This window comes from Clarias gariepinus, chromosome 7 (genome assembly GCF_024256425.1).
Source record: "Clarias gariepinus isolate MV-2021 ecotype Netherlands chromosome 7, CGAR_prim_01v2, whole genome shotgun sequence".
NCBI lineage: Eukaryota > Metazoa > Chordata > Actinopteri > Siluriformes > Clariidae > Clarias > Clarias gariepinus.
The window spans coordinates 11,768,177-11,794,693 of record NC_071106.1 but is presented as its reverse complement, the minus strand read 5'-3'; the positions used below and the strand labels follow the sequence as shown (position 1 = coordinate 11,794,693).

The 26,517-nt window shown below is 40.0% G+C and overlaps 2 protein-coding genes across 3 annotated transcripts in view; one reads left to right on the top strand and one right to left on the bottom strand.

Moving 5' to 3' along the window:
* The window catches only part of mapk8ip2 (mitogen-activated protein kinase 8 interacting protein 2), a 49,794-nt gene extending 30,990 nt beyond the window's left edge, over nt 1-18,804 (top strand). Inside the window, exons 3-13 of one of the 2 annotated variants that reach the window (XM_053500384.1) lie at nt 6,460-6,693; nt 6,789-6,867; nt 7,816-7,908; nt 8,290-10,632; nt 11,494-11,569; nt 11,810-11,982; nt 12,099-12,208; nt 12,316-12,438; nt 12,562-12,632; nt 12,726-12,824; nt 14,749-18,804. In XM_053500384.1, coding sequence (XP_053356359.1) covers nt 6,460-6,693; nt 6,789-6,867; nt 7,816-7,908; nt 8,290-10,632; nt 11,494-11,569; nt 11,810-11,982; nt 12,099-12,208; nt 12,316-12,438; nt 12,562-12,632; nt 12,726-12,824; nt 14,749-14,821 — 3,474 coding nt within the window. In that variant the 3' untranslated portion in view covers nt 14,822-18,804. Of the gene's footprint in view, nt 1-6,459; nt 6,694-6,788; nt 6,868-7,815; nt 8,011-8,289; nt 10,633-11,493; nt 11,570-11,809; nt 11,983-12,098; nt 12,209-12,315; nt 12,439-12,561; nt 12,633-12,725; nt 12,825-14,748 lie in introns of both variants that reach the window. The other variant, XM_053500383.1, reaches the window with a different exon arrangement.
* A 254-nt stretch (nt 18,805-19,058) lies between these two features.
* Nucleotides 19,059-26,267, bottom strand: arsa (arylsulfatase A). Its single transcript, XM_053499699.1, has 8 exons — nt 25,898-26,267; nt 24,837-25,077; nt 24,490-24,708; nt 23,266-23,435; nt 23,025-23,149; nt 21,354-21,481; nt 21,148-21,250; nt 19,059-20,595 (listed from the first exon to the last, which is right to left on the bottom strand). Exons 1-8 carry the CDS (start codon nt 26,155-26,157, stop codon nt 20,276-20,278), a joined length of 1,566 nt encoding a protein of 521 aa, XP_053355674.1. The 5' UTR covers nt 26,158-26,267; the 3' UTR covers nt 19,059-20,275.
* Nucleotides 26,268-26,517: the final 250 nt, after the last annotated feature.

Below are 26,517 nucleotides of genomic sequence, written 5' to 3'. Positions count from 1 at the left end.
TTTTGCGTCCCGCGATGTTGCCATATGTCTCGTTAAGACTCATGAGTTTATGCTCGCAACTGCATAAGCTTCACTGTAATGACAATCCCGTTCAATCTGACTGACGATTGGTCGCTTAGCAGATTGCTGGCTTGGCTCATACAGTACACTGCATCAATCCACATTACATCTAACTGAAGATAGAGACAGTAATCCCTCTCCGCATACACACACACATGCACACACATACATCTCTGCCATGCGGATTGTTAATCTTTGCCACTCACAGCTCACCCCAGCTTAGCTTCTTTTTAGTGCCAGCATTACATAAGTGTGTTTTAGGGCCAAAAATCTAGCCAGCTTTCCCCTTTTTTAATAACTGAACGCAGTGTGTGGTTGTGAGATGGTACTATGGAACACGCTGCGCTTGTGTACAGTATGCAAAGTAACGGCACATCAGCCTCAGGCACGGGAAAAAAAATACTGTGGGTTTTAAACATCGATGAGTGAAGGTACGATGACTGATTAAGCAGTTTATAGTTCAGCATTAAATCATTACGAGATCCGAGGACAGACCTACCAGAATAGATCTGTGCCCTTTCTGCTTTTAACGGCTGATGGATTTTAACACATCGTCACATGTCTTGGACAAGTTTTTATGTTCTTGAATTCTTGTGAAAACCGTTTGTCCTTGAACTCCAGTTACTTAGTTGTGTGTGTGTGTGTGTGTGTGTGTGTGTTTCCTTCTACAATCTATATAAATAAACAAAAATGTTTGGTCTGTACATTGGTCAGAACCCGCTCTTTCATCTTTACGTTATCTTTACGTTTAATACATTGGCAGACCCGAAACCAGTCTGAAAAATTTCTGTCTGTACATCTGACTGTCTGTCTAGCCAGATTTTGTCACAGCATCACATTTACTCGCTCACTCAACAGGGTGGCAGGTGGCCTGGAGCCCTGGTGGCGTAGGGCACGAGGCAGGGTACACCCTCGACAGGGTGCCAATCCATCGCAGGGCACACACGCACGCACACACTACGGGCAATTTAGGAACACCAGTTAGCCTAACCTACATGTCTTTGGACTGTGGGAGGAAACCGGAGTACCCGGAGGAAACCCACCAAGCACGGGGAAAACATGCAAACTCCATGCACACAGAGACCGGATCCGAGCCTGGCCGGGAATCGAACCCGGATCCTTCAGGTGCAAGGCGACAGTATCTAGTAGCAGTTTTGTGCCAGATTTTAAACTGCAAGTTTTACCAGCGTACTGCACACGAGTCAAAAATCAAAAAGGTTGAGTAATAGCGATCAAGTCGGTTTAAGACAAAACTTAATCTTTATCTGATCTACTTTTTTTATTTCTTATTTGTGATCCGCCCTCTGATTACCGAACAGGGAGTGTATTTGGCTGACGACAAAAGAAGAACAACTTAATGTACTTAAGCGTGAAAAAAGGTGCAGCATTAAAAAAGGCGTAAGATACTCAAACTTCCAAAATTTTATTTCTTCGTTCCTGCTGTACAGAAAGACAGACACGTACGTGCGTTTTAAACTGAAACAATAATATCACTGATTATATTAATGCTGATTACAGTAGCTTATTTTTAGCTTTAACCTTTTAACCCTTTTTCCATCAACAACTGGTACTTAAATATAAGCAATATACTGTATGGCATCTCTTAATCATGTGATTCCTTATACTGTTTAAAGAACATGATCTCCTGCAGTTTCCTTCAGACAAAAAAAAAAACCCTTACAAAATTAAAAAACTTCTATCTGCAACTATTTGCTTACATGATTTATTCATTCGGTCTGTTGTTTATTAGTCCTGCTGACTTGCAAAGACTGTGTCCCGAAGGTGCGGGAAAGTGAGAGAGAGAAAGTGTCAGGTTTTAATTGTTAGAAAACGATAATACAGATTTGGATAGTAACTTGTAAATAGTGCTGTAGGAGACGAGACGTGATGTATGCTTGTGAACAGGTTTGTTTTAGAGCTGTGCATTTGAGTGGGGAATTGTGTGTTAAGCTGTGCAGTGTATAATCTGGGGTATTAGTGTCTGCAGACTTAATCAGAGATCTGGGGCTGAGCTGCTTTTTCCCATAAAACTCTTTACTAAGAGAGAGAGAGAGCGAGAGACAGCGTCATTCATATGCGTATATACTGCAGTATTGGCACTGAATGACGTTCACCTTTTAACAGTGACAGCTGGTCGTCACTTGTTACGAGACAACTTTAGAGGAGAGAATTAAGTATAATATGTGTTCATACAGTAGCTCTACACTTAAATGATCTTATTCATATCTTATTTATGGAATAAAAAGAATAAATTGAGTAGGTGATGTTTCCTGTTTAACTTCAGATGCCTGTTATAAATTAGTAGAAGGATGTTTCCTGCTGCATATCAAGAATGAGATGAATAACCACTTAGCCTCGCTTAGAACCAATAACTACTAAGCCTCGCTTGTTGTTGGAATTAATTTGATTTGTTTGGAGAGTTCAACAATGGACATTGTCCCAAAGCAGATTTAAATTTAGGTCAGATTCTGAGACTCTCAGAAAAGAAATCCAACCATCCAAAGTCAGAAAAAGCAAGATATATGAGGTGCGTTCAAGTCAAACCCGGACTTTTTCTTGCGCAGTGTCCAAGTGATTTCAACATGTTTGGGACATTAAAAGAGTTTCTGGTACGCCAGAGCCATGTACCGACTGCTTGCTGCACGTTCGAAACGATGGCCTCCCAGGAACTCCTTTAACGCCACCAACATAAGGAAATGGCTTGAAGTGAGGTCAAGACTGTACGGGGGATGTGGCAAGAACTCCCTGTGAGTTTCTTTAATGTTCTAAGTGGTTTTGGTGAATGATTGTGTGTACAGTGCTCACAGACAACAAGTTAGGTGTCGATTTTCAAGGATCAGGTGTTCCACTTGCTGAATGATCATGTGAACAACTGCAGTAGAAAAATGTGATTCTCCGTACTGTGCTTAAAGTCTTCTATAAATAGGTTTACGTCTTCATTCACGAAAAATTTTCATCAGGTTTGACTGTGAATTGTGAATTAAGGACATTTACAACTTTAATTTGCCTGTTCCTTATAACTTTAAGTAATTAAAACTTCAAAATAACTTTAAATACAAAAGATTAACATTTAACTGAGCAGCACGTATCTCTGTCCTATATTATTATTATTATTTGTAAACAAACAAGCAAATAATTCATTCCTACCACATGGGATAAAAGTGTCTAAATAGTTTAGAGTGCGCCACCTGTAGGATTGTAAAGAAACAGCGATGTTTTAACGCCTAAAACGCCTCCAAAGTCTCAAAACTCAAATAAATAAATTTTTCTGAATTAATCTCTAATGACCAGGACTTCCCTGTTGACTAAGACATACATTTATTTTAGCTTTTATAGTTTACCAAAATACTAATTTCACATCCAGAAATTGGTATTTTCACAGAAAGCAGAAAAAAAGACGTCTTTCAAGGATGATCGGGTCACTATGGGTAATATTATTGGCACCCCTGCTTTTTAAATAAGATATTTACTCTTTTTTATCATAATTGAGATATCATTAGGATCTAAACATGTCTTTCTGTGAAGCAATGAATTCAAAAGGAACGATTGATCATCTCACTTCCTGTGCTGTGTCCTACTGTCCCTGTATGTCCTCTCTGCCCCCACTGCAGCATCCTGCTGTCATCTGATACTGCATTAGCTGTGTGTGCGTGTATATATATATATATATAAACAATAAAGCTTAGATTTTGCCTCCACTGCCTGTTTCATGGTCAGACAGTATACAAAATTTTTTAAATGTGTGTCTGTCTGCATATTATTGCATAATTACACACAATATCCTCTTGTCTTTTACACAATATTTTATTCTCTATCATTTCTGCATCATTCTTTCATTTTCTATTTGACCTTTCCTTATGTTTATAAGCTGTTTATTAATTCATCTACTGTCTACCCCATCATATAATTTTTTTTTTGTCACTTGTCCTTTCATCCTCCATCTGTGCGTTACATGCAGTTCATGAAGTGATGGAATGTTCATCCACGAGTTCTCTGCAGGTTTGTTCTTGTCAGCAGAAGAGTTTATGCTGATATAAGGCTGCCTCGTGCAGTGAAGCCAGAGCTGGTAAGGCCGAGACTGCACCCTTGGGAATATGAGAATGATGACAGTTCATGGCATCTCTCTCTCTCTCTCTCAGAGTCGTAGATGATTATAGATTTTGGTCAGTGATTAGTCTGCTGGGGTGGTGGCTGTTAGCATTATTGATCTAGGCCATGGAACTGCATTGATTATTGGTTTGTGTGCTTGCAGTGCTGTCTGTGGAAGAGCTGTGTATATCTGAAAGGGCTTGTTGTTGAAATAAACTGAATTACTGCAGATGGAGTAATTAGTATTTTCAAACTTATGACAAACCACAAGGCACTTCATACTGTAGAAACAGACTTTTCTATTATGTATTAATTATACATTGATAATGTTGACTTGGGCATTAGACAAAAATATATATTTAATTCTGATTCATGCATACATATATACATACTGTACATCACCAGCGCATCTCCTGTCAAACCTGCACAAAGATTTCTACTTATTTTACAGTATAAAATGGAAAAACTCTTTGTGGTGGCTCTGCTTTTCTATCATCCTAATAGTGTTGCTTTGTTTGTGCATTGGGGTAAATATGGCCCGCAGCAAGTTAGGTGAAGACGAATACACCAACGAGACTTTAGCATCTTTTTTTCAGATAGTTTCAGATCCTTAGGAGACTCCCAGAAGTTAAACTGAATTTATGCAGTATCGTGCCACATTGTCATAATTGAACGTCCGCTAGCACAAGATGTTTAGTAAAAAGCTTTCAAAGGACAATATAAAGGCTAAATTACTTACTGTATGACTCAACACATCTTCAAAGTCTCTTGTGAATGTGCTGAGTATGTAACATGACACCAACTTTGCTGAGGCAGTGGGTCAGGCTGTAGAAATGCTCAGGCGTAGTAAAGATCAGCTTTCTCTTCATTAAATCTTAGTGTATTATTTAATGTTTCAAATAAAAAAAAAAAATTAGTAGAAACTCCCCAAACAGTCTTCCACGAATATTTTTACATGTTATTTCCACTGATGGTTCCTTTGTCCGTTATTAATTATACATATTTCCTCATTCTTTTTAAACTCATTTACATGACTTTTTGTCTTATTCTGTAAAGCTGCTTTGTTATAGACAATGAGCTTTGTTTAAAAGATTATATAAATAAAACTGAATTAAATTGAATCGCACTGCCCTGTGTTTTGTGGTAGAAATTCCCTGTAATGCACTTTTATATGGACTTTTTGGTACACTGAGCGGCCATAACATTAACACCACATATGATTAATACATTACCATTAATTATCAATTATACATCAGTACAGTGGTGACAGGATCAAGGGCATCAAAGGCTCGCTCATGCCCGCGTGGACCAAAGCCTGTCTGGTCTGAATCAGCACAAATCACAAAAAAAAGAGTCAATCCTCACCATAACACAAAGGCACCAGAACACCCAGTGCACCAGTCTACTGTGCACAGGGCCCAGCAGGCAAAGAGCCCAAGGCCGCCGACCTACAGTAGTCGCCAAACTACCCAAATCCTGATCTGACTGATGTGCCAAACAAACAAGTCCTATCCACAATAGCCCGCAACACAACCCACAGCACCAAAAGGATCTGCTGCCGAGGTCCAGGTGTACACACACTCCCAGAGGCCCTGTGGAGCCACGCCCTGAGGGACCAGAGCCGCACAGGTGGAACAAGGGGAACCTAGGCAATACAACGGCTGATAAGTGTATAGACATATTGTACAGTATATATATGTGTTTTACACACACATACTGTATATAAGCATATACTGTATAAAAAAGGTCAATGTGCTGTTTCAGCATCAGGCGTTTATAAGGTTTATTATAGTTTTATCTTTACTGGAAATCATCTCTGTTGAAACCTGAGTGGCTTTTTATTTATTGATTTCTTGTTTTTGTGTGTCTTTCCTGCTCTTTAAAAAAATAATCTGAAACAGTAAACCCACTTTAATACCAGACTGACTACTAACTGTGAGAGAAACTCACAGACATAGTTGTGATCATCTTTGTATACTGTATGTTTTTCCTTCTTTTAATGTTATGTGTTTTTTTTTATCATTTAACTCACTACCTCGTCCAGACATCTGCGATTCCATCCTTGAGTTTTGATCCTCTCAACCCTATACATCAGATTCGTCAACAGCCTTTCTGTGGAAATCATTTCAGCTTTAGTTGCGTCTTTGAATTAGCAACACACTGCAGGACTCCATTTTGTTCCTAGAGCTTATTCTTGAAATATTTATGAGTCATGCTGAGCTCATACTCAGACTTTCAGAAAATGTATTTTAGTTAAATACCATAAAGCTTTACAAAAACCATCTAATCCTATAGTGTCTTGTTCTGCAGGACTCCCTCATCCTAGAGAAGAGTGATGTCCATCATACTGTTTGCTCATTCCAAGACGACTTTCAGGAGTTTGAGATGATTGATGACGAAGATGAGGATGAGGAGGAAGATGAGGATGGAGAGGCAGATCCCGATGCTCCACCGTCTCCTTCCACATCTCCTCCTCCTTCCCCTACTTTCGGTTCACTTAAGAGCCGCCCCACAACCTTAAACCTGACCACTGCAGTTTCACAGGTGAACAGACAAACACCCCATGTTATATTGCTTTAATACAGCTTGAAATATGCGACTTTTAGACAAATCTTTGTTATTTTTCTAATTCATCATAGGATTCCTTGAACAACAACAGTAGTGTATCTCCACGAAAATCAAGCTGGCAGGAATCTCTTCGCAACACCACGTCACAGGGTAATTATTTTATTGAAAAGTTTGTTTTTATCTCTTTTATTCTGTCTGTGGTTTTCCATTGCATTTTTATGTGAAAGTAAATATGAGAGAGGTTCAAGTCAAACCTGGACTTGTTATGAAAATAAAGATGTAAAATCGACTGACTTTAACAGACGACTTCTGCACGGTATGGTGATGAGTAATGGTCATGGTAAAATATTAGGATGTTGCTAAAGAAGGCCATCTCTCTTGATGCCTTCTAAAGAAGGCCATCTCTCTTGATGCCTTGATGCCCCCTGCATACATTCCCATCAGCATTTAACCAGAGGGACACTTGAACTATGACAATCAACAGATAACTTGTCATCAACTTGAGGAAGTAATATCTGTCTCTGGGAACTGTCCACACAAATCGACTTTTTAATTGATTACTACCACATCCCTGCACAGTCCTGACCTGGTTCAAAGTGATTTCCACATGTTTTGGCCATTAATGGAGTTCCTGGGAGGCCAGCGTTTCAGGCGTGAAGCAGGCAGTTTGATCACAGCAATACTCCAGCATACTCAAAGCACTATCTGAAACACTAGTTAAATGCTGGGATAAGTGTACTAGTATAGCAGGGGATTATATAGAGAAATAAAGGTACTTTTTCTTCTCATAACTGTGGTCTGTTATTCTTTACAATCAAAAGTCCTGGTTTGACTTGAACACCCCTCATATATATGGCTTGGATATGTAGGCTATTACAGCATTGTGGGTAGGCATAAAAACAGCTTTACATGCTGAGATGAATAAGTTCATGAAAGATGTAGTTCCACATGTACTAAACTGTCTTAACAGTATTAATCAATCATACTGTATAAATCTTTGGAAAACCTGGATCATTTAGTTTTGCTGTATAAGTGTGAAACAGACATTATTAAATTCTCCAAGTATATTTCTCATACTCTCCATACCTATCACATCAGGTCGTATGTCTCCAAGCCACACTTGCCTTGAGGATGGTTCCCACGTTACTGGCACATGTACAGGGGTTCCCGGCACCACCATCTCTGCCAAAGGTACTCCCCCAAACCCACCTGGCCACTGTGGTCTCAATCAGTCACCTGGCAGGCCGCTGCTGTACGACTTTGAGGGCAACAGACGCGAACGTCTCGAATACGGTACAAATAAAATCTGCCCTTGCTTGGGGCCCATCGACATGAACAAACATTTACAACCCTGAACCTGAAGTTGTCAGCACACTTTCCCAAGTGCTCACCATCACATCCACTTTGTCCATCAGTAATGTATTTTAAATGTATAACAGTAGGTTTTCATACCTTAAAGGTTTTCTAAAACATGATATGTATTGTTCTGTGAAGTAAACCTTCCTTTTTAGCTTTTTTTCCCCTCTAATCTTCTGTTTTTTTCCCTCTTTTGCCTTTAAAAAAAAAAATCAGGTTCATTTGGTCAGCACAACTCCTCGGGTGGTCCTGAAGTCACTGAGATAAAGTCTACAGTTGAAGAGACTCTTGAGGAACGTGTCCCCTCAGGTGATGATTGCACTTCCCAGTGCTCTGATACCGAGGTTGACCATGACCTCAATGGCCATGCCAGACGCAGACAATGCCGTCCTCGACCTGATGACACATACACCATCACTACGGAGACTGCCGATGACCCAGAGATGGAGAATGACTTTACGATGGATGGCACCAGCAAGTGCCTATCCTCTACAGCCCCGATAGGGAATGATGCAGAGACCCCACTATCAGATGAGGAGTTAGATAAGGAATTTGAGATTGACTTCATGAACCAGGAGACCTTTGATCTGGATTGTAAGGAAGAAGAAGGCTCATCCTATGTAGAGTTTCCCAGCATTGAACCCACAGATCCGTCCTCTCTCTCTGTCCATGCATTCTCCAGTCAGTCAGAACCCAGGAATGAGTCTTGCGACTTGCCTCCGAATCAACATGTTGCTGCTGCATCAAACGACACAACCTCTCCATCCTCTGACCCTGGCATTGCTGACATGAATGCCAAGCGCTATGCAGAGTCAGACCACCACAGTGATGACCTTAGCTCCCCTGGATCTGACTCTGATCTTGAAGGTGAGCTGGAGGCAGAGTTTGCCTGTGGTGGACCACTGGTTAGTAATATGATTTCATCGATCTCTGAGACAGAGCTTGACCTGACAAGTGAGTCCAGCAGTGGAAGGTCCTCACACCTCACAAACTCCATTGAGGAGGCAAGCTCCCCCACATCTGACCCTGAGCTGGATCATGAGCTTGATGTTGAGCAGGACAGTGGCATTGTGGGTCTGAAGACATCTCTTCTTTTAGGTCAACCTGAGCCCATTAAACAGGACCTTTCATTATATCTACAGCACAGTCCAGACATTCATCCTTTTGATGATGATCATGCCCTGATGGGACTTCAGAATGTGGATGAAGAGCAAGGGTTTGAGCATCAAGCTGATCCTGATGAGACTCTGCCTCCTGCAGTGCCCTGTGATGACAGTGCAACTCAGCAACTACTGCTGAAGATCGAACCAGATCATAGCCTGGAAAGCTTTAAACGATCTTTCTACCTTCCTGTTGAACCTAGACTCATCCCCTCAGTAGATGACTATGATGGAACCACTGAGGGAGACTCTGAATCGGAATCAGAGGATGAACTTAGTGAGAACTCTGACTCACCATGGCTCCTTAGTAATTTGGTCAACAAAATGATTTCAGAAGGGTCCTTTCCAATCCACTGTCCAGAGGATTGTCTCAGGCGCTCTGCCTCCATCTCTGACACAATCTCACCCTCATCTGACCTGGAGACTGAAGCATTCAATGAAAGTGAAGGTTACAGGACACAGACGCCAAAATATGAAGAAGACTCCCAGGAAGAGCTGTTGGTAGGCTCAGAAATGAGGACAGATGGAGAAAAAGAGGACAGAAGAGGCAGTTGTGGATCTGAAGAGGAGCAACAAAGCAAGGCTCTCGGCTCTTGTCTATACATGAGCAATCCTACACATGACACCGTAGTTCCTGTGTGCTTGGAGAGATATCACTCCAACAACACAATTCAGGACTGTACATCCCAGAGGTTACTGAAAAATCAACATGAAGAGGAAGAGCCAAATAATGACTTAATGATGGACAGGATGAAAGATCTGGATTCCCCCAGCCTGAGTGAGAGCATCATCAGTGACAAGGATGAGGGGCGAGAGACAAGAGTGGATCCACTAGCTCTGGAGAAAATGACAGAGGTTAAAAACAGTCTGACGCTTGACATCCCAACAGCACAGACTAATCGCTGCTTCAGCCTCACATACTCTACAGATAATGATGAAAATGAACAAGATGCATCACCTTTCCTAGAGGCCATTCACAATCCCCCCTCACCCTATGGAGACGACACTTACCTGGACAGTTCCCCACCTATTGACGAGAGTGTCCGAGAGTTGCGCAATACCTTTGAGCCAGCAGATGTCAGACCTGTCAATGACTCCCTGGCTTATGACTCAGTAAAATACACCTTGGTTGTGGATGAAAATACTACTCTTGAGCTGGTGAGTCTAAAGCGATGCACCTCTGTTCTGAGTGATGACAGTGATGGACTCTCCACGGTTTGTGACGAAGACGCTGCTGACGAGGATGAAGATATCTATGGGCAAAGCCAGACTGTAGGAGGAATGCGCCCTGATCTACTATTGAGCTCCTCTTCAGAAGAAGATTCTTCACCAGAGGCAGACCTACCTTTCTCCAAGAAATTTCTCAACGTGTTTGTTAATGGCACATCGCGATCCTCCAGTAAGTAAGAGTTAAGAGTTTTCTAATCTCTTAACCTGTAAATAAAATGTAATAAGATTAAAATGAGTATAGTGAAACGTATGTACATACATTGACCAGCCACAATATTAAAACCCAAAACGTTAAGCCCAGTATTGTGTAGGTTCTTCTTGTGCTGGAGCGCTGGCACCTCAGCGTATGACTTCACAAGACCTGTTGTGGCATCTGGCAATGGGATGGAAGAGGCAGATCCTTTGGGTGCTGTTGGTTGTAGGGTGGGGCCTACAAGGATCGGTACTTGGATTGATTGAAGTCGGATCAATAAACTTGAACTCTTTGCCTGCTAAGCCACATATGGGGCAGACTGTGACGCATTGGCTGTTTTAATAACTTTCTATCGTAGCCAACATTAGCTCTTTTCTGCAATTTGTGCTACCTTGGCTTTTCTGTGGGATCAAACCAAACAAGCTGGCCTTTTTGTTCCCTCATGTATAGCTGAGCATTAGGTGCACATGATCCGGTCGCCACTTTGCTGGTATATGATCGATAATCAACATTTTTTAATTCATCTCGCGGTGATGTCAGTGTCATGGCTGATTCGTGCGCATGTATTTTTGTAAATATTTTGTATTTTATTAAAATGAACTGTAGAATTGGCATACATATTTTCATTTCTCATTCAAAGTGATCGGAAATGTTTGGAAAAGGTTTTCTTATTTAATAATTTAAACAATGCCATTGACTTGCCGTACATATAAAGTATTCATGAGGTTCTTAGGAAAGAGTGCTTTGGAAGTAAACAATTAATGCACATTTTTATATGATGATATGTTGAGAAGATGTTTACGTCTACATTTCGGTCTCTTCTGCTTTGTGTTTTAGGTACAGAATCATTCGGGTTGTTCTCTTGCTCAATAAATGGAGAGGAGAGAGACCAGACCCACAGAGCAGTGTTCAGGTAAATAAAAGATGTCATTTACATTTACATTAGGAGAGCAATAGACAGGTACTCTCATACAGGGTGTCTTCCATTTATTTCCTTATACATCTGAGCAGTTGATAGTTAAGGGCTTTGACTAAGGGTTCTTCAAGGCCGCTTAATGATGCTGGAGTTCGAACTGTGACCTTTTGATCAAGAATCTAACTTCTTAACCATTGACAATGTTTGCATGTCATCAGACACTCTGTATTTTTACAGGTTTATCCCACGTCATGCAGATGAACTTGAACTGGACGTCGATGACCCGCTTTTTGTGGAGGAAGAGGAGGATGATTACTGGTACCGTGGCTACAACATGCGCACAGGGGCTCGGGGGATCTTCCCTGCCTATTATGCTCACGAGGTCATCGGCCAAACCAAAGACCTGATGGGTAAGATCCTAGACTAGTCTGTGTTAAAAACTGCTTTAAAAATCGACATCGTTTTGCTGCAAGTGCTGGTTCTTGCTACTACACAATGAGGTACTGGTTCTCAAATGTTTTCATAGCAATGAAGAGAAACCCAGCATGGATGGAGAGTTTCACTGTGCAGTTTTTGGGTTCAGTTGAAGTGCCTTACCACCAAGGCAATGGTATCCTCTGTGCTGCAATGCAGAAGGTAAAAAAAAAGGTTTTCAGCACAAGGAATATCGCAGTCACAGATAAATGATCAGCGGTAAAGCATCCACTGTTATGTTTGTCTGTCTGTCTGTCTTTGCCTCGTAGATCGCCATGGCGAGGAAGAGGACAGTGCATCTCCGTCCTCCATCTTTGTGTGAGCTGGAAATTAGCCTACAGGGGGTGAAGTTGATCATGAGTCTGGAGGATGAGTATGACCTCTCTGAGGAGGTACGAAAGAGAGAGATAATAGAAGGAGGGATGGAAAAGAGAATAGAGTTTGTGACTTCTTGTATATTAGATTGATAGACAAACCTTATTTAGGGTGAGATAATGGTCATTCTTTTCTTCCAGTTTGACAGATGTAGTCACTTCTTCCAGATGAAAAACATCTCTTTCTGTGGATGCCACCCAAAAAACAACTGGTAGAAACACTCTGTCATCACTCTATGGTTGAATACAATATATAAATGAAGTCTTGTTCACCATTCAAGCTCTTTTTTGTCTCTGTTTTGCAGCTACTTCGGCTTCATTACCAAGCACCCAGTCCTGAACAGGTTTGCGTGCCATGTCTTTGTCTCTCAGGAGTCCATGCGGCCTGTGGCTGAGTGTGTGGGGTGAGCTGATTATTCTTGTACTATTATAGTCTTAAATGAAAAACACCTTAAAACAAGGACCTTGAAGATTAGTTTAGGAGGAAGGACAATGCCATGTAGAAAGAAAGTTGGAGAGTTAGGGAAGGATGAAGGAGGGAGGATTGGAGCGCTGGATGAGATGATGCTAATGATGATGTGTTTCCATCAATGACCCATCAAGCACACACTGCAGCATGAATAATTGAACATTCCTCACATCATCCTGAAGATAGAGAACAGACACGGGAGAAGAGTTATCACCCCTCATCAGTGTGAGAGACCCATCCTCGTCAAAATTAATATGACCTCATTAACACAGTCATAAATTACTCATAAAGAGAGAGAGAGAGAGAGAGAGAGAGAGAGGGAGAAGAGAGGGAGGAGGGAAGAAGGAGAAGAAGAACCGCTGGTCATTTGTCATGTAGACTAGGCGAAGTTTTCTGAAAAGTCCAAAAGGACATTGTCTAAGAATGACTAGTCTGTTTTTGCAGTTGAATGCAGTGCTAAGAAATATTTTTTGGTTTAAATATCTAAAGGAGTTTCAATGATTGCAAATAGATTTAGTGTTTTTAATTATTTAAAAAAAAAACACTTTTACATTAGAAGTTTAACACTCTAAATCAGGGATTTTTTAACTTTTTGGGAGCAAAAATTCCTAGCAGACAAATCTACCCGTGAGCAACTAACATGACTTAATTGTGACAACAGGAGACAACTTTTTGATTATTTCATGGAAATAAATAAAATCACTCTGTATTGTGCCAGTTGGCATAGTGCCTAGCACTTTTGCCTTGCATCTCCAACGTCGAGGGTTCAGTTCACACCTCATGTCTGTATTGAAGGAGTTCACATGTTCTCCTTATGCTTGGGGAGTTTTCTCTGGGTACTCCAGGTTCCTCCCACAGTGTGTGCACCCTGTGATGGATTGGCACCTTGTCCAGGCCCAGTACCCAGCCTTATGCCCTAAGTCTCCTGAGATAGAAGAAGATAAACATGGCATTGTGTCTGGGCAGCATTGCGTGCTCGAATCCACTTGAAGTTTGGTCTCGGGCACAGTACTGTGTACTGGGGCATGACTTAAATTAAATATTTAAGCCAAGTGTACCTTCAGACAGAAGAAAAAAGTGGGTCACTGTTTAGAATGTGACATTTGATTTGTCTGCGCTGATCTTATCCTCTGACCTACACAACCATAGGCGATGGCATAGAGAGGCCAGCGAGAGGGGCGCTTTTGTAATATTTACCTGGAATGCCTGCATATCATGAACTTACTGGTACTTAGTGGTAGATGTGTTTATTGCCAGTTTACAAACCAGCTACAGTAGGTGCACACTGCCATCTGCTGCGTTGGATATTGTAAATACACAAATGTACAAAACAACAACAACAATAATAATAATAATAATGATGATGTGAACACTGGCCAGCAGGGGTGTGGGGACAAGCGAGCACCTGTTTCTAGTCTAAGACACAGGAGTTATTGTCTCTAGGCTCTGGTCTAATGAGCTGAATCATTTACTATAATTTAAAAATTGTTAAGGAATCCAAGATGTTTAATGACAGAGACACTAAACCATACTGTTTTTTTCCCACCAGATGTTTAATTATTTTACTCTAGTATTAATAAGCGCTTATCTCATTCAGCTGAAATACTTTCCTGAGCCCAAGGTATTGACCAGTTGAACGCTGCTCTAAATAATTAATTTTATACAGTATAAAAAACGTTTAGAGGACTTCTCTAAATATATATTTTATTGTTCTTAGTTTTATTGTAAATGGTTAAAAAATATTCATGCATTTACATGTAATGGTCCATAGACAAATTAGAATCTATATTTTTGTCCAAGCTATTAGTATTTGTCTTAATTATTATTGTGTATGTGTGTGTGTGTGTGTGTGTGTGCAGACGTGCGTTTCAGGAGTATTATCAGGAGCATCTTGAGTACGCCTGTCCCACTGAGGATATCTACCTGGAGTAGAGGAAGAAGAAGGAAAAAAAAAAAAAAAGGTTACCATGGTAACCTCTGCCCAACAACAGAAGTGTGTTCCTGGCTTTGGCCACTTGGGGGCTCCTTATGGCCTTTAAAGGGTTTAACATATGCCTTGAGTTCCTTTCTTTTTTTTTTTCTTCCCCCCACATGAACTGGCCTAGACATGTAGGTTCAAACTTGTTGATGCATCCATTTGTTTCACTATAGTTTTTTCCCCCTTCTTCAATTTATTCTCATTTCTAAAACAGATTGCTTGTTTAATTTTGTATGAATTAGTACCTAGGATTGTGGCTCGGTCGAGATACTTTGACTTTCACCTGGTTTAGAAAATGCCAAAACTACGACTTCACACATTTTAATGCATGGCTTTGAGGGTTATGCTCACAGGCAGATATACACACAGGAAATACTTATGTTTGAAATTCATTTCGAAGGATGGGTTTCGTTTGTAAATATGTACTCGTTTGATTATTCCGAAATACGCTGAACGAGGTTTGTACTGAAATGGACATCGGGACAGGTGTTGGATTAGTGATATAATGATGCTCTGCTCGCTGTAGTTAAAGGTTATTTGTGCATTCTTATTATACCATCCTGTAAATACTGTATATTTAGTAACCAGTAGGTGACTACTCTGGACGTTCGTTACATCACTGTATGTACGTAGCACCTCCATCAGCAAATGGAAGAATGAAGCGGTTTCGCTGGTGGCCAGGAGGGCATGTTTGTTAGCCTGAGAATGGAGAGCCAGGTAGCATTGGCCATGCACGGTCCTGTAAATTCCTAACCTCTTACCAAATTACTCAAGCTCAGCTATAGCTTCCTGTTCCCAATGACTCTCTTTTCGTGACTCTTTGTTGGCCATCTCGTGTAAATCTTCAGACTGTGCTTTAGTGCTTTGTGATTCTAAGTCTCTTTAGTCACTCTCTTCGTTCATTGAAGGCTAACAGGTTAACGTATAGCCAGCCACTGGCACGCTGCAATCAGACAGATTACTTAGCAAATAGACGAAATTACCAGATTACTTAGGACAAGGCCATTCTAAATAAGGATATTAAAGATACAGTAGTGTTAAACAACAAATAAACTGTTACATGAAAATCTTTCCAGTAAAACAAACATGCAGTTTTTAGGAGGGTAATAACAATAAAACCATTGCCATCTAAAAGTACCATTGTATAAATATTTTTCATACATTTTTTTCCTATATGTCCTTTTCGGTACTATGTAGAAGTCTTTAACCACCCCTCATTTTTGCATATTTTGATTCCCAAGATTCCCACTTCCTGAAGGACGTTGTTCACTCTTTTCTTTATTAAGCCACACAGTAACCTATGTATCATACACATAAAACAAACAAACAAACAAAAATAATCCGGTGCAGACGATCAGGTCGGTGATTAGTATACTGGTGATGCTGAATGCTAAATGGTTGATACAGATGAGAGGGGAAATGAGGTCGCTGCTGAAGTCGTTACATAAACAAACAATTTTTATATTGCATCTTTAGGCACTTTGCAGTCTGTCACAGTAAAACATTCATTCTCATTTCTCTAATCTACACTATAGTGTTAAACGTGTTTGTCCAGACAGGCAATGACATTATATTCAAATGCATATATATTTTAATGTGGTGCCGGTCCCCCTTTTGCAGCTATAACAGCTTCCACTTTTCCTGTAAGGCTGCCCACAGGATTTTGCAGTGTTTCTATGGGAATTCGTGTTCATTCATTCTGTAGAGCATTTATGAGGTCAGGTACTGATGTTGGACGAGAAGGCCCAGCTCGCAATCTCCATTCTAGTTCATCCCAAAGGTGCTCGATTGGGTTGAGGTCAAGTTCTTCCACACCGAACTCATTAAACCATGTCTTTATAGTCCTTGCTTTGTGCACTAGGGAACAGTCCTGTTGGAAAAGAAAAGGACCTTCGCCAAACTGTTAGCATTGTCCAAGATGTCTTGGTATACTGAAGCATTAAGATTGCCCTTCACTGGGGATAAGGGGCATGATTGATTGAAACACCTGAATCCAATAATTCAGAGGTTTGGCCAAATACGTTTATCCATATAGTGTATGTAATTTAATTTAATTTAAAAAAGAAAAAAAAAATTGGGGTGGCTCAAGACTTTTGCACAGTTCTGTACTCTTGTCATGAACCTCATAGTCATGAAGTGAAATGATTGTATGGTGATAGTCAAAGGTTTTTGAGAAACTTTATAATTTTTGCGTACCCAAGCAATCGGCTGATTGAAATACTAACAATTTTGAAAAATTGGACAATCTACAGGACGTAAAGAAGAAAAACTTGGATTGTCATCTTGTAGTTTATTGGAAAGAATGTAGATATTATTGTAAAAGCCAGACATTATCCTAGCGGGCATATATTTTTATGGTTACAGCGGATACACTTTAAATTATAGACTAAATTTGCTTGCATGTATTTAGCTCTAGTGTTTGAAATAATTTGTCTAGAAGTTTCTATACTATTAAAAGGAACACAACCACGGAAATATTATGGCACTGATTGGAAATGCAGTTTAATCTTTCTGCTTTAGTACCAGACACAATGAAAATGATTTTATTTTCTCCTTTGTAGCTCTTTCCTTAACCTTTATAGCTTCATGGCTAGACACAGTAGAGAGCCCTCTCCTGGCTGTCCTTATGTACGATTGGACTTACGGTACCATATGAATTAATTGTACGAACCAGGGAAAGCAATGAAATGGTAATAGAAGGGTTAATGGTTGGATATTGTACACCTTATACTGTACATTCTCACCTTTAATTCTCTCCTTCGTTAGAGTTTTCTTATTATCTGCCACAATGAATTGAACGGCATAGACATGAAATGAAAAAAAAAAAAGAAATAAAAGAAATTGTGATTAAAAGAACTAATAGGCCTACAATTAGATAAAAAATTTAGATTCTCTGTGTGCAGATATCATTAGTAACAAGGGCCGTGATTCTTGGCTCCTGCAGTAGGCTGGTTGTCATCCCGGTGTCAATAGGGTCTAGCATCATAGCAGTGTAACTTCTAGACTTGTCCTAATTGCAGTGATAGATGAACTCACTGCATACCACACACACACACCTATGACCGTTTACCAGCGGCCTGCGATCTGATGCCATCGTCCCTCGTCCGTTTGTGCTGATGCCACATGTAGGAAAGAGCTGCAGGCTTACGACTATAAATGTGATCATTTGGTGTCCGTTAGATCGCTGTAAATATTCTAGTTGAGATGATCATACTGTGTCCTTTCTATTGAGTGTTACTGAACTAAATCTGTAAATTTAAAATGAACAATAGCGCTGACAACGATAACCTTATCACCTATCAAGTAACAGGGGTTCAAAACTTTCAGCCGATTTCTTTTAGCGTTTGATCTTTCAGTTCCGCTGCTTCACACTGCTGTATATTTGTGGTTGAACGTTGTCACACCGTGCTGCATAACAGACGCCTGTCAATCAGCCGTGTACGTCTTTCATTCAAAAACCCACGTTTCTATGCTAACGCTAGCAGTATCAGCCCAAGCGTTTGGTCTGACTTCTCACAGAGGTTAGCAGAGACAGATCAGGACACTCATCAGGACTCGACTGTTTTTCATCAAGATGTTAGTTCACATTCATGTTTGTCCGGAAAAGTAAGTGAATTTTTGAATGTTTTGTCTACATTTAAGCATTTTACAAATCATCCACCGGCCATCAAACCCCCCTTTATTTATCGAAGCAGAGCAACTTCTGGAGTATGTAAGCTTGGATAGCTGAATGACAACAATAACTGCAAATCTTTTGGACTGTAATTCCATAGTGCAGACCTTTACTGTATATCAAGATGAACAGCAACAGTATGACATACTAGCTATCTTGTATCTTTAAAAATTAAACTTGTAAAAATCTAAATGGAAAAAAAAAAAATTCCCTGCCTTGTCATGGATTTGGTCTTAAGAATAAAACACTATATGCTTGATGTCATCACTGTTTTTGTGTCTTTTTGTCAGTGTGTATGGACAGTGTGAAGATCAGATATAATTATGTGAATATGTGATACCATATATTTTTTAACAACCTGGCAACAAAATAACACAGACCAAAATGTTTTGAATGTAAAAACATGTTTTTCCACATTTTTTAATTTTCAGAATATTAATTCATACACACTTTTTAAAGACAGTAGAGTCTGATTTTAATTGACTTCAGTGCAAAGTATAAAAATGACAAACCTAAAAAAAAAAGAAAAAAAAAGGATGCCCCTTTTAGATTTTATCAGATTACTGTCTGACTTAGATTAAACAAATTTTATTTATATATACACAAAATGCAGTTTTTAAATAATGATTGAATTTATTAAGGGATAAAAAAGCTGCACAAACCCACCTGGCCTGATGTGAAAAAGTTGTCACATCTGGTGTAAAACTAACAGTGTTTCATAAAAAGAACATCATACAGTACCAGCAGTCATACATACAGTAGTGGTGGTTGTATGATGATCTGGGGACCAACGTCGCCATAATTGCTGCAATCATGAATTCTCTGCCAAAAAATCCTGAAGGAGAACGTCAAGCCATCAGTTTGTGACCTCACAGCTGTTATGCAGCTGGACAATAATCCAGATCACATCTGCAAGTCCACCTCTGAATGGCTCAAAAAAAAATTAAGGTTTCGAAGTGGCCTAGTCAAAGTCCTGGGTTAAAGAAGAGTGGGGCAACATTTCTCCATAGCGATGAAAACAACTTACTGCCAGTTATCGCAAACACTTGATTGCAGTTGTTGCTGCCATGGCTGGGACAACCAATTATTAGGTTTAGGGGCAATTACTTTTTCACATAGGACCTGGGAGGTTTTGGAAAGCTTTTTCCCTTAAAAAATGAAATAATCATTTAAAAAACTGCATTTTGTATTTACTTCCGTTATCTTTATGAAATATTAACATTTGTTTGATTTGTCATTTAAGTATGACAAAGATGCAAATAATAATAATAATAAAAATAAAAAAAAACGGCAAATACTTTTTTTACAGCATTGTAAATCAGCACTGTAAACCGTAAATCACACGAAAGCAACATGAGACAATAAAAATTAAGGCTCTTCTTCCATGGTTGCTGTTTTACTGATAAAATAATACTCACAAGAAAATATGCTTATGATTTTATCATTAGCAAAATTCCACAATAGACGAATAATGTATCCATGATTCTTATAATTAATTTTAATACATTCAAATGAATAGGAATCAGATTACTGCGAGCTGAGAAGACCATAACAGAGCAGCGTCTCTGATATGAAATAAATCAGTCCCAGTGTTAGACTATAACTAATTTAAGGGGAATTTAAATGCATGTGTATTAATGATTATACACATTTTACACAGTTTCAAATGCACTTGATTTTAATGCATTTTTTGTCTCTGGCCTGTTTTTCCCTTTAAAAAATGATAGGATGTTTATTAAAAGACTGGTCGGTGTGTAGTCCCACAGTGGCAGCATTCTGGTTTGGGAGAGCACTGAGGATTACAGCAGGGCTCCAGATTACGATCAGTTCCTTTTCCAATCTCACTTTCTCCAAATTGCATGGAGGACTCAAACTCGTCCTTGAGCTGACTGATATTCTGCAACACACTGACCAGCTCGGGATGATCCTTCACACTCAGGCTGTAGTGTTCAGATGGATCAGACTCCAGGTCATACAGCAGAGGTGGGTCGTGATACTTCAGGAGAGAGATTATCTGACAGTCCTTATCCGGGTTTGGGTCACTGTGCGTCGATCCTAGGACAGTAAAAAAGGGTAAGTTGTTCTGGATGCACAGAGTGGACAATGATTAGCTACAACACTAACACCACCGCTAGGTTAATTAAATAACCGATTGTCAATTATATACCAGCAAACTGGTGAGAGGATCATGGGCTCTCAAGACTCATCTATGCCCAAAGGCTGGGCTGATCCCACAGAAAAGCCAATGAAATATAAGAACACCCAGTGCATCATAGCCGAAGAGGTATGGGGCCCAAAAGGCAAACCTTTCCAGCCTCCAAACTCAAGCATCTGTGTGATGCACCAACTAAACAATCCATGAAGATTCATGGAGGTCCCATCCCCACCCACAGCACCTAAAGGATCCTCCAAAAGCCCTGCAGAAACATGCCGTTAGATGCCAGAGCTGCCCCAATGGCACAGGGAACGTAAGACCTATGTTGTTTTAATGTTAATAGTTTTTGAGTTATGGCTGATTGGTGCATATGGCAGTTTAAACTCTTCATAAAGACATTTAACTGTTTGTGAACAGAATTCTGCACAAAGTAGATCCAAGCCAGAACTCACCCCTGGTGTAATAATGAGCTTTATACTTTCCCATTCTGACAGCAAACACTCCATACTTCTCACTGGGGTCGACTGGGTAGTAAAACATAGCCTTTCTTTGACCCTGGAACCCAAAGCAGAGTAAAGTCAAAGAATAAACACAACCTTATGAAAGTGATTCATTTTTAGAGAACAGGGCACAGCCTTATAGAGTCATGCTTCCTTACTGCTCCATGGTTGAACAATATATCAATCATGTCAACGCCATCCAGCTGAACGTCGGGTAATGGCGCTCCAGCCAATCTGGCAAAGGTAGGCAGGATATCCAGGGTACTGGACAGACTGTGCGTGACACCTAGGAAAGTAGATTTTATTTAAAATGAGTCAATTTAACCTGAAACCAATTAAGGTCATGCAAGTGTATTGTAGATGCAGAATAAAACAATGACAGGAAAACAGGTAACAGGGTGGCATCATATTATTATCACGATGAAGCAGATTCTTCTTTATGAGCGTATTATTCCATTTATAGTACGGCAATGTCGCAACAATTATACTTTTTTATTTATGAATATTCTAATTATTTATAGTTACATGTAATGTGAAACAAGTTAGCTGCTGTGATCAGTTATGTAAGAGCAGCTATAAACAGTTCTTTCCCACCAGTCCCACCAGTTGTAATGTCTAAAACTGTAAAGCACAGCAACCCCAAACTACAGACTTTCCAGTGGTGAAAAACTTAAACTTGTCAATAGACTAATTCCCTAAATCTTAAATAAGGCTACAGCCCCATTGTTCAATTCAGATTTTTTTTAATCAGATTGGATTTGCATGTCATTACGGATTACATTCATAACCTGGCATTGGTATCTCAGTGGTAGTTGTCTCGTCTGCCATGTGGAAGGCCTGGGTTCGATTCGCAGCCCCAAGTGCCCAAACCCTAGTCATTGGATGCAGTCCCGCTCCCAATCCCGGATCAATGGGAAGGTCACATTAGGAAGGATGTCTGGCGTAAAACCTGTGCCAAGCTTGTATGTGCGGACCGGAACACATCATGAGTGGGTGTGACCGTTCATTTATTTCAAACAATGGCTGCTAATTCAGTAAAAATATAGCATTCAAGAGATTTTGTTCTGGAGGACGGAAAACAGTTAGTCGGCTGTTTTTGTTGAGGCCCAGGAGACAGAAGAAAGCCAGTTGCTGTACCTTATTTTAGCTGTTTTAGCAGTTTATTGCTAGCACTGCTACAGCATTAAATCCTGGTACTGTCTGACGTGACCCCTCACATGCGCAAAGGCAAAAAGTTGCACGAGTTCTGATCTGCCCATTCTAAGCATTCTGTATATTTATATCAATATCAAAACAAATACAAGTGATTCAGTCTGTGAAATTAATCAGATCTGAGTAATATTGGGGTGTTAAAATTTTTTTAATTATTAAAAAATCGGAATTGAGTCACACAGGCTGGTAATGTGAACGTGTCTCTAAAGACAATTCCCCTTATGGACCTACAAAAACAATAATATCATTGTTAGATGATTAGAGCTTCTCCAAAGGGTGTGTGTATTAATGCTGTAGCTGAAAAATCCCTTAGAGCTGAGTAAAAAAAAAAAAAAAAAGGGGGGGGGGAGGGGTCTTCTACTTCATATGATGTCACATTAGGGGAAAAAATCTAATGAACTTGGAAAAATGACAGAAGGCAGAGAATATATTCCCCCTCACACTGTTGGTTTGGACAGGCCCTAAAAACACCACAAAGGGTCATTTTTGCATAATACGTTGAATTTAATATAAACCGTGATTACTCTCACAACTGTGGTTATAGAAACATTTAACAATTTAACAATTAAAATTAAAAATTTATCTCCCAGTATAGTGACACTTTCAGATCACTGTACCTGGTTTGATGACTCCAGACCAGTACGCAATAGCAGGTTCTCTCATTCCTCCTTCATATGTAGTGCCCTTACCACACTTCAACAGCCCAGCATTTCCTCCACGAGACATTCGCATAAGCTCTGGCCTGAAAATATGACATGACATAAAAAAATAAAATAAAAACTTAGACTACATGTACTCGTTTTTTTTTTCCTCCCTCAAAAATGACATGCGCACACCCACAAACACAAACGCGCTCACCCGTTGTCAGCTGTAAAGAAGACGAGTGTGTTGTTAAGGACGCCTGTTTCCTTCAGAGTGTGCAGGATGTTCCCTACGGTGGAGTCGAACTCCAGCAGGGCATCTCCGAACGGCCCCCTGAGCGTTCGGCCTACAGATTTCCACCCTGCAAACTGTGGGTAGTGGGTGTGCTATATGGGCCCACAGCAAGACGGAGAAGAGACAGAGAAAAAAAGAACGATAAGAAAATATGGAGGCAATAAACTTAACTTTTCTCAAGGGTGAAAATCAATGTGAAGTTATTGCATTTTCGATATCACTTTATAAGTGCAATCAGTAAGACTGAAATAGTATTACTATACTGCATTGCATTACTGTTCGTTTTTTTGGGGGGGCATTTTGGTTGGCACATTGGAAAACCGAAATCGGAGTACCCGGATGAAAACCCACCTAGCAAAAGGAGAACATGCAAACCCCATGCACACAGACCCAAGATGGGAATCGAACCCCGACCCTGGAGGTGCAAGGTGGCGGTCATAACGACTACGCCACTGTTCCGCTGCATTACTGCTTAGCGACTACTATAAAGTCATATAGTTATGTGAGTTTTATGTTGCAAAAAAATGAAGTCAGCTGACGACCTAAAAGTACCAAAAGACCAGATAATCACATCTATGGAGTTTTTCTTCCCTGACTGCATAAGCATATTCAAGAACTCAAATAGGAAAGCATGGTTCTGCGAGCATGAGGAATCATTTTCCACATGAACTGGCCACCGCAGAGTCCTGATCTTAACTCTATTGAAAGTCTTTAGGATTTACTGGTTTGACTCTTGCAACTCTAGATGGAAATAAATCTTATGCCGTTGTGTATGGGTGATGAAACTATGCCAGGGAGATTGGGAATTCTTATCACAGCTAAAGACAAAATATTAGTGTGTGTGAGATTTTTTGTTGACGATGGTAAAAGTGTAGGCTTCGATGAAACTGGCGTAAATAATTAACCTAGCTCACAGTGAAGCTTAATGGATGTTGTTTGACAATTGCACATGTGATATTTACATATCAACAGCAACAATGTAAAAAGAATAACAGAGCCAATTCAACATGGAAATGTGTTCACTAGCAAGGCAAATCACATCACCCTCCAAATTGAAACCTGAGCGATTCGGCGATAATATAAAAAGAGCTTGAATGTAGCTCTCAGCTTGTTCTGGTGGTTGCAATGGTTTGTCTCCTGACTTACATGAGAAGGATAATAGAGAAAAAACGGTTGACTTTTCTGAGCCGAGCTGCGGATGAACTCCGTGGCAAAAGTACTGTAGCTGTCTTCCAAGTTAACAAAATCTACAGGCTGCTGTGTGATGGTTTCCCCATTCATCAGAGGCACGGTTACTGTACCGACATCACAGGAGCCATAGCACTTCACATCCGGAGGGAAGCAGGTCAGGTTGTGACAAGGACCCTGGATAACAAAAAGGAGGAAAGAACTGGGTCTGGTATAAATTAAAATGCACAATATGACCACTTCAGTCAAAATGGTTAAAGAAATGAAGCAAGTACTAATACTGGCCACAGTCCCAGATATGTTACCATGTCATGAGAGTACGGGATGCCAAGATAGTGGTCAAAGCCTTGTCGCGTAGGCAGGTAAGTACCGTTGGCACCGTAGCCCAGATGCCATTTCCCCATCATGGCTGTGGCATAGCCTAAAGGCTTCAATACTTCTGCGATGGTGGTCTCGTTGAGTGGAAGCCCACCTTTTGAACCTGGGTACAGAACACCTGGGTAGATGCCAGAGCGTGTCTGATAACGACCCGTCAGCAAAGATGCTCTGTTAAATAAGAACAAAGCTTCGTTCAATGCCATGATTTGATAGATTACTTAGAAACAAAATGTGATTGCGATTTAAACAGTGATATGTAACTATTAAATGCACCATTTTGTTTTTAAATGTATTTATCTACTGTACGCTTACAGTAAATAATGGCACAAATGATCTTATTAGAAAGATGTTTGCCAATATTTATTTATGACCTCAAATGTTTAAAATTCTAGAAGCATATAACCTGTAAAAATAGTTGTTTAAATTGTTTTTGGTAAAAGCTTAACAAGCAACAAAATCTGTAGTGTCCGTAACCATGTCGAATTCATGTTGCAACATATTAACAATTTTGCATTTTAGAATAATACACTTTTTCGGGTTTACGTGAAATCTAATTTCTGAATTAAAATTAAGATCTTTAAATGATTTGAATTTAGAAAAGTTACAGACACTACATACTGTACATATAGTAAAAAGGCATGGAACTGTATTTATCTTTTTATCTGATAAAAATATAAATGTGTATCATTATTTACAAAAACAATGCAGCATGGATCGTGAGACAAGAAGCATTAAGTGTTATTTAAAAAATGGTGTTATATGAGTCTATCTGAAAAAATTACATTTTACACCTACTGTAGGTGAAACACTTTTTAGCACCAATACCATGTTTTAGCCGCGCGCGCACATGATATGGTCAAAAGTATTTGCCTTTGATACGTTTGAAGTTCAGCTACTTTAAGAAACACACACATCAGACTCAATGTTTTCTGAGCATGTTTGATCACAGGAAGCTAAAAATACCCAGAGTTTGGTGTGAGACACACACCTGGACGGGCTGCACACCGGGCTGGTGGCGTAGAAGTCGGTGAATCGGAGCCCGTGAGCCGCCAGTCGGTCCAGGTTCGGTGTGAGTGATGTGGGATGACCCGCGAACCCCAGATCTCCAAATCCCAAATCATCCGCAAACAGCAGCACGAAGTTGGGCAGAGCTGCAGCCTTGCACAGAGAGATCAGCGCGAATCCCACAAACACACTCACACACTCCATCATCATCATCATTACCCGCTGACCCGAATGCAGCCGCATGTTTAATCTATCACACACGGCAACCCTTCATCACTACACAGGCACAAAACCGCACTAAAGTCCTCAATTATTTAGTGCTTAAAGAAAAGCTCCACCAGCACAAAGTCATGTGTGCGGTCATGTGAGAGTCATGTGATCAGCTTCACCGAATACGTCACTGCAAAGGCTCATGGGAATTGATGTTCTTGTCGCTTCCTTGTTTTCTGCCTACGGTAAAAAACTAAATCTCGAAACAGTGAAACAAAGAGAAGCAAAATGAATAAATAGAATATAAAACCTTTTCTCAGATATGGCCCATATTTTAAATCTAGTTTCTGTGTATGTGTGTGTTTAAAGCATACTTTGAGTTTACACATTATT

Excerpts from the sequence above, each read along its gene's own strand:
- arsa (XM_053499699.1), bottom strand. The coding sequence starts at position 26,157 with ATGCGGCTGCATTCGGGTCAGCGGGTAATGATGATGATGATGGAGTGT. Across the intron at positions 21,482-23,024 it reads GTCTGGAGTCATCAAACCAG|GTGTCACGCACAGTCTGTCC; the intron begins GTACAGTGATCT and ends CTACTTTCCTAG. Across the intron at positions 20,596-21,147 it reads AGCTCATTATTACACCAGGG|GATCGACGCACAGTGACCCA; the intron begins GTGAGTTCTGGC and ends TTACTGTCCTAG.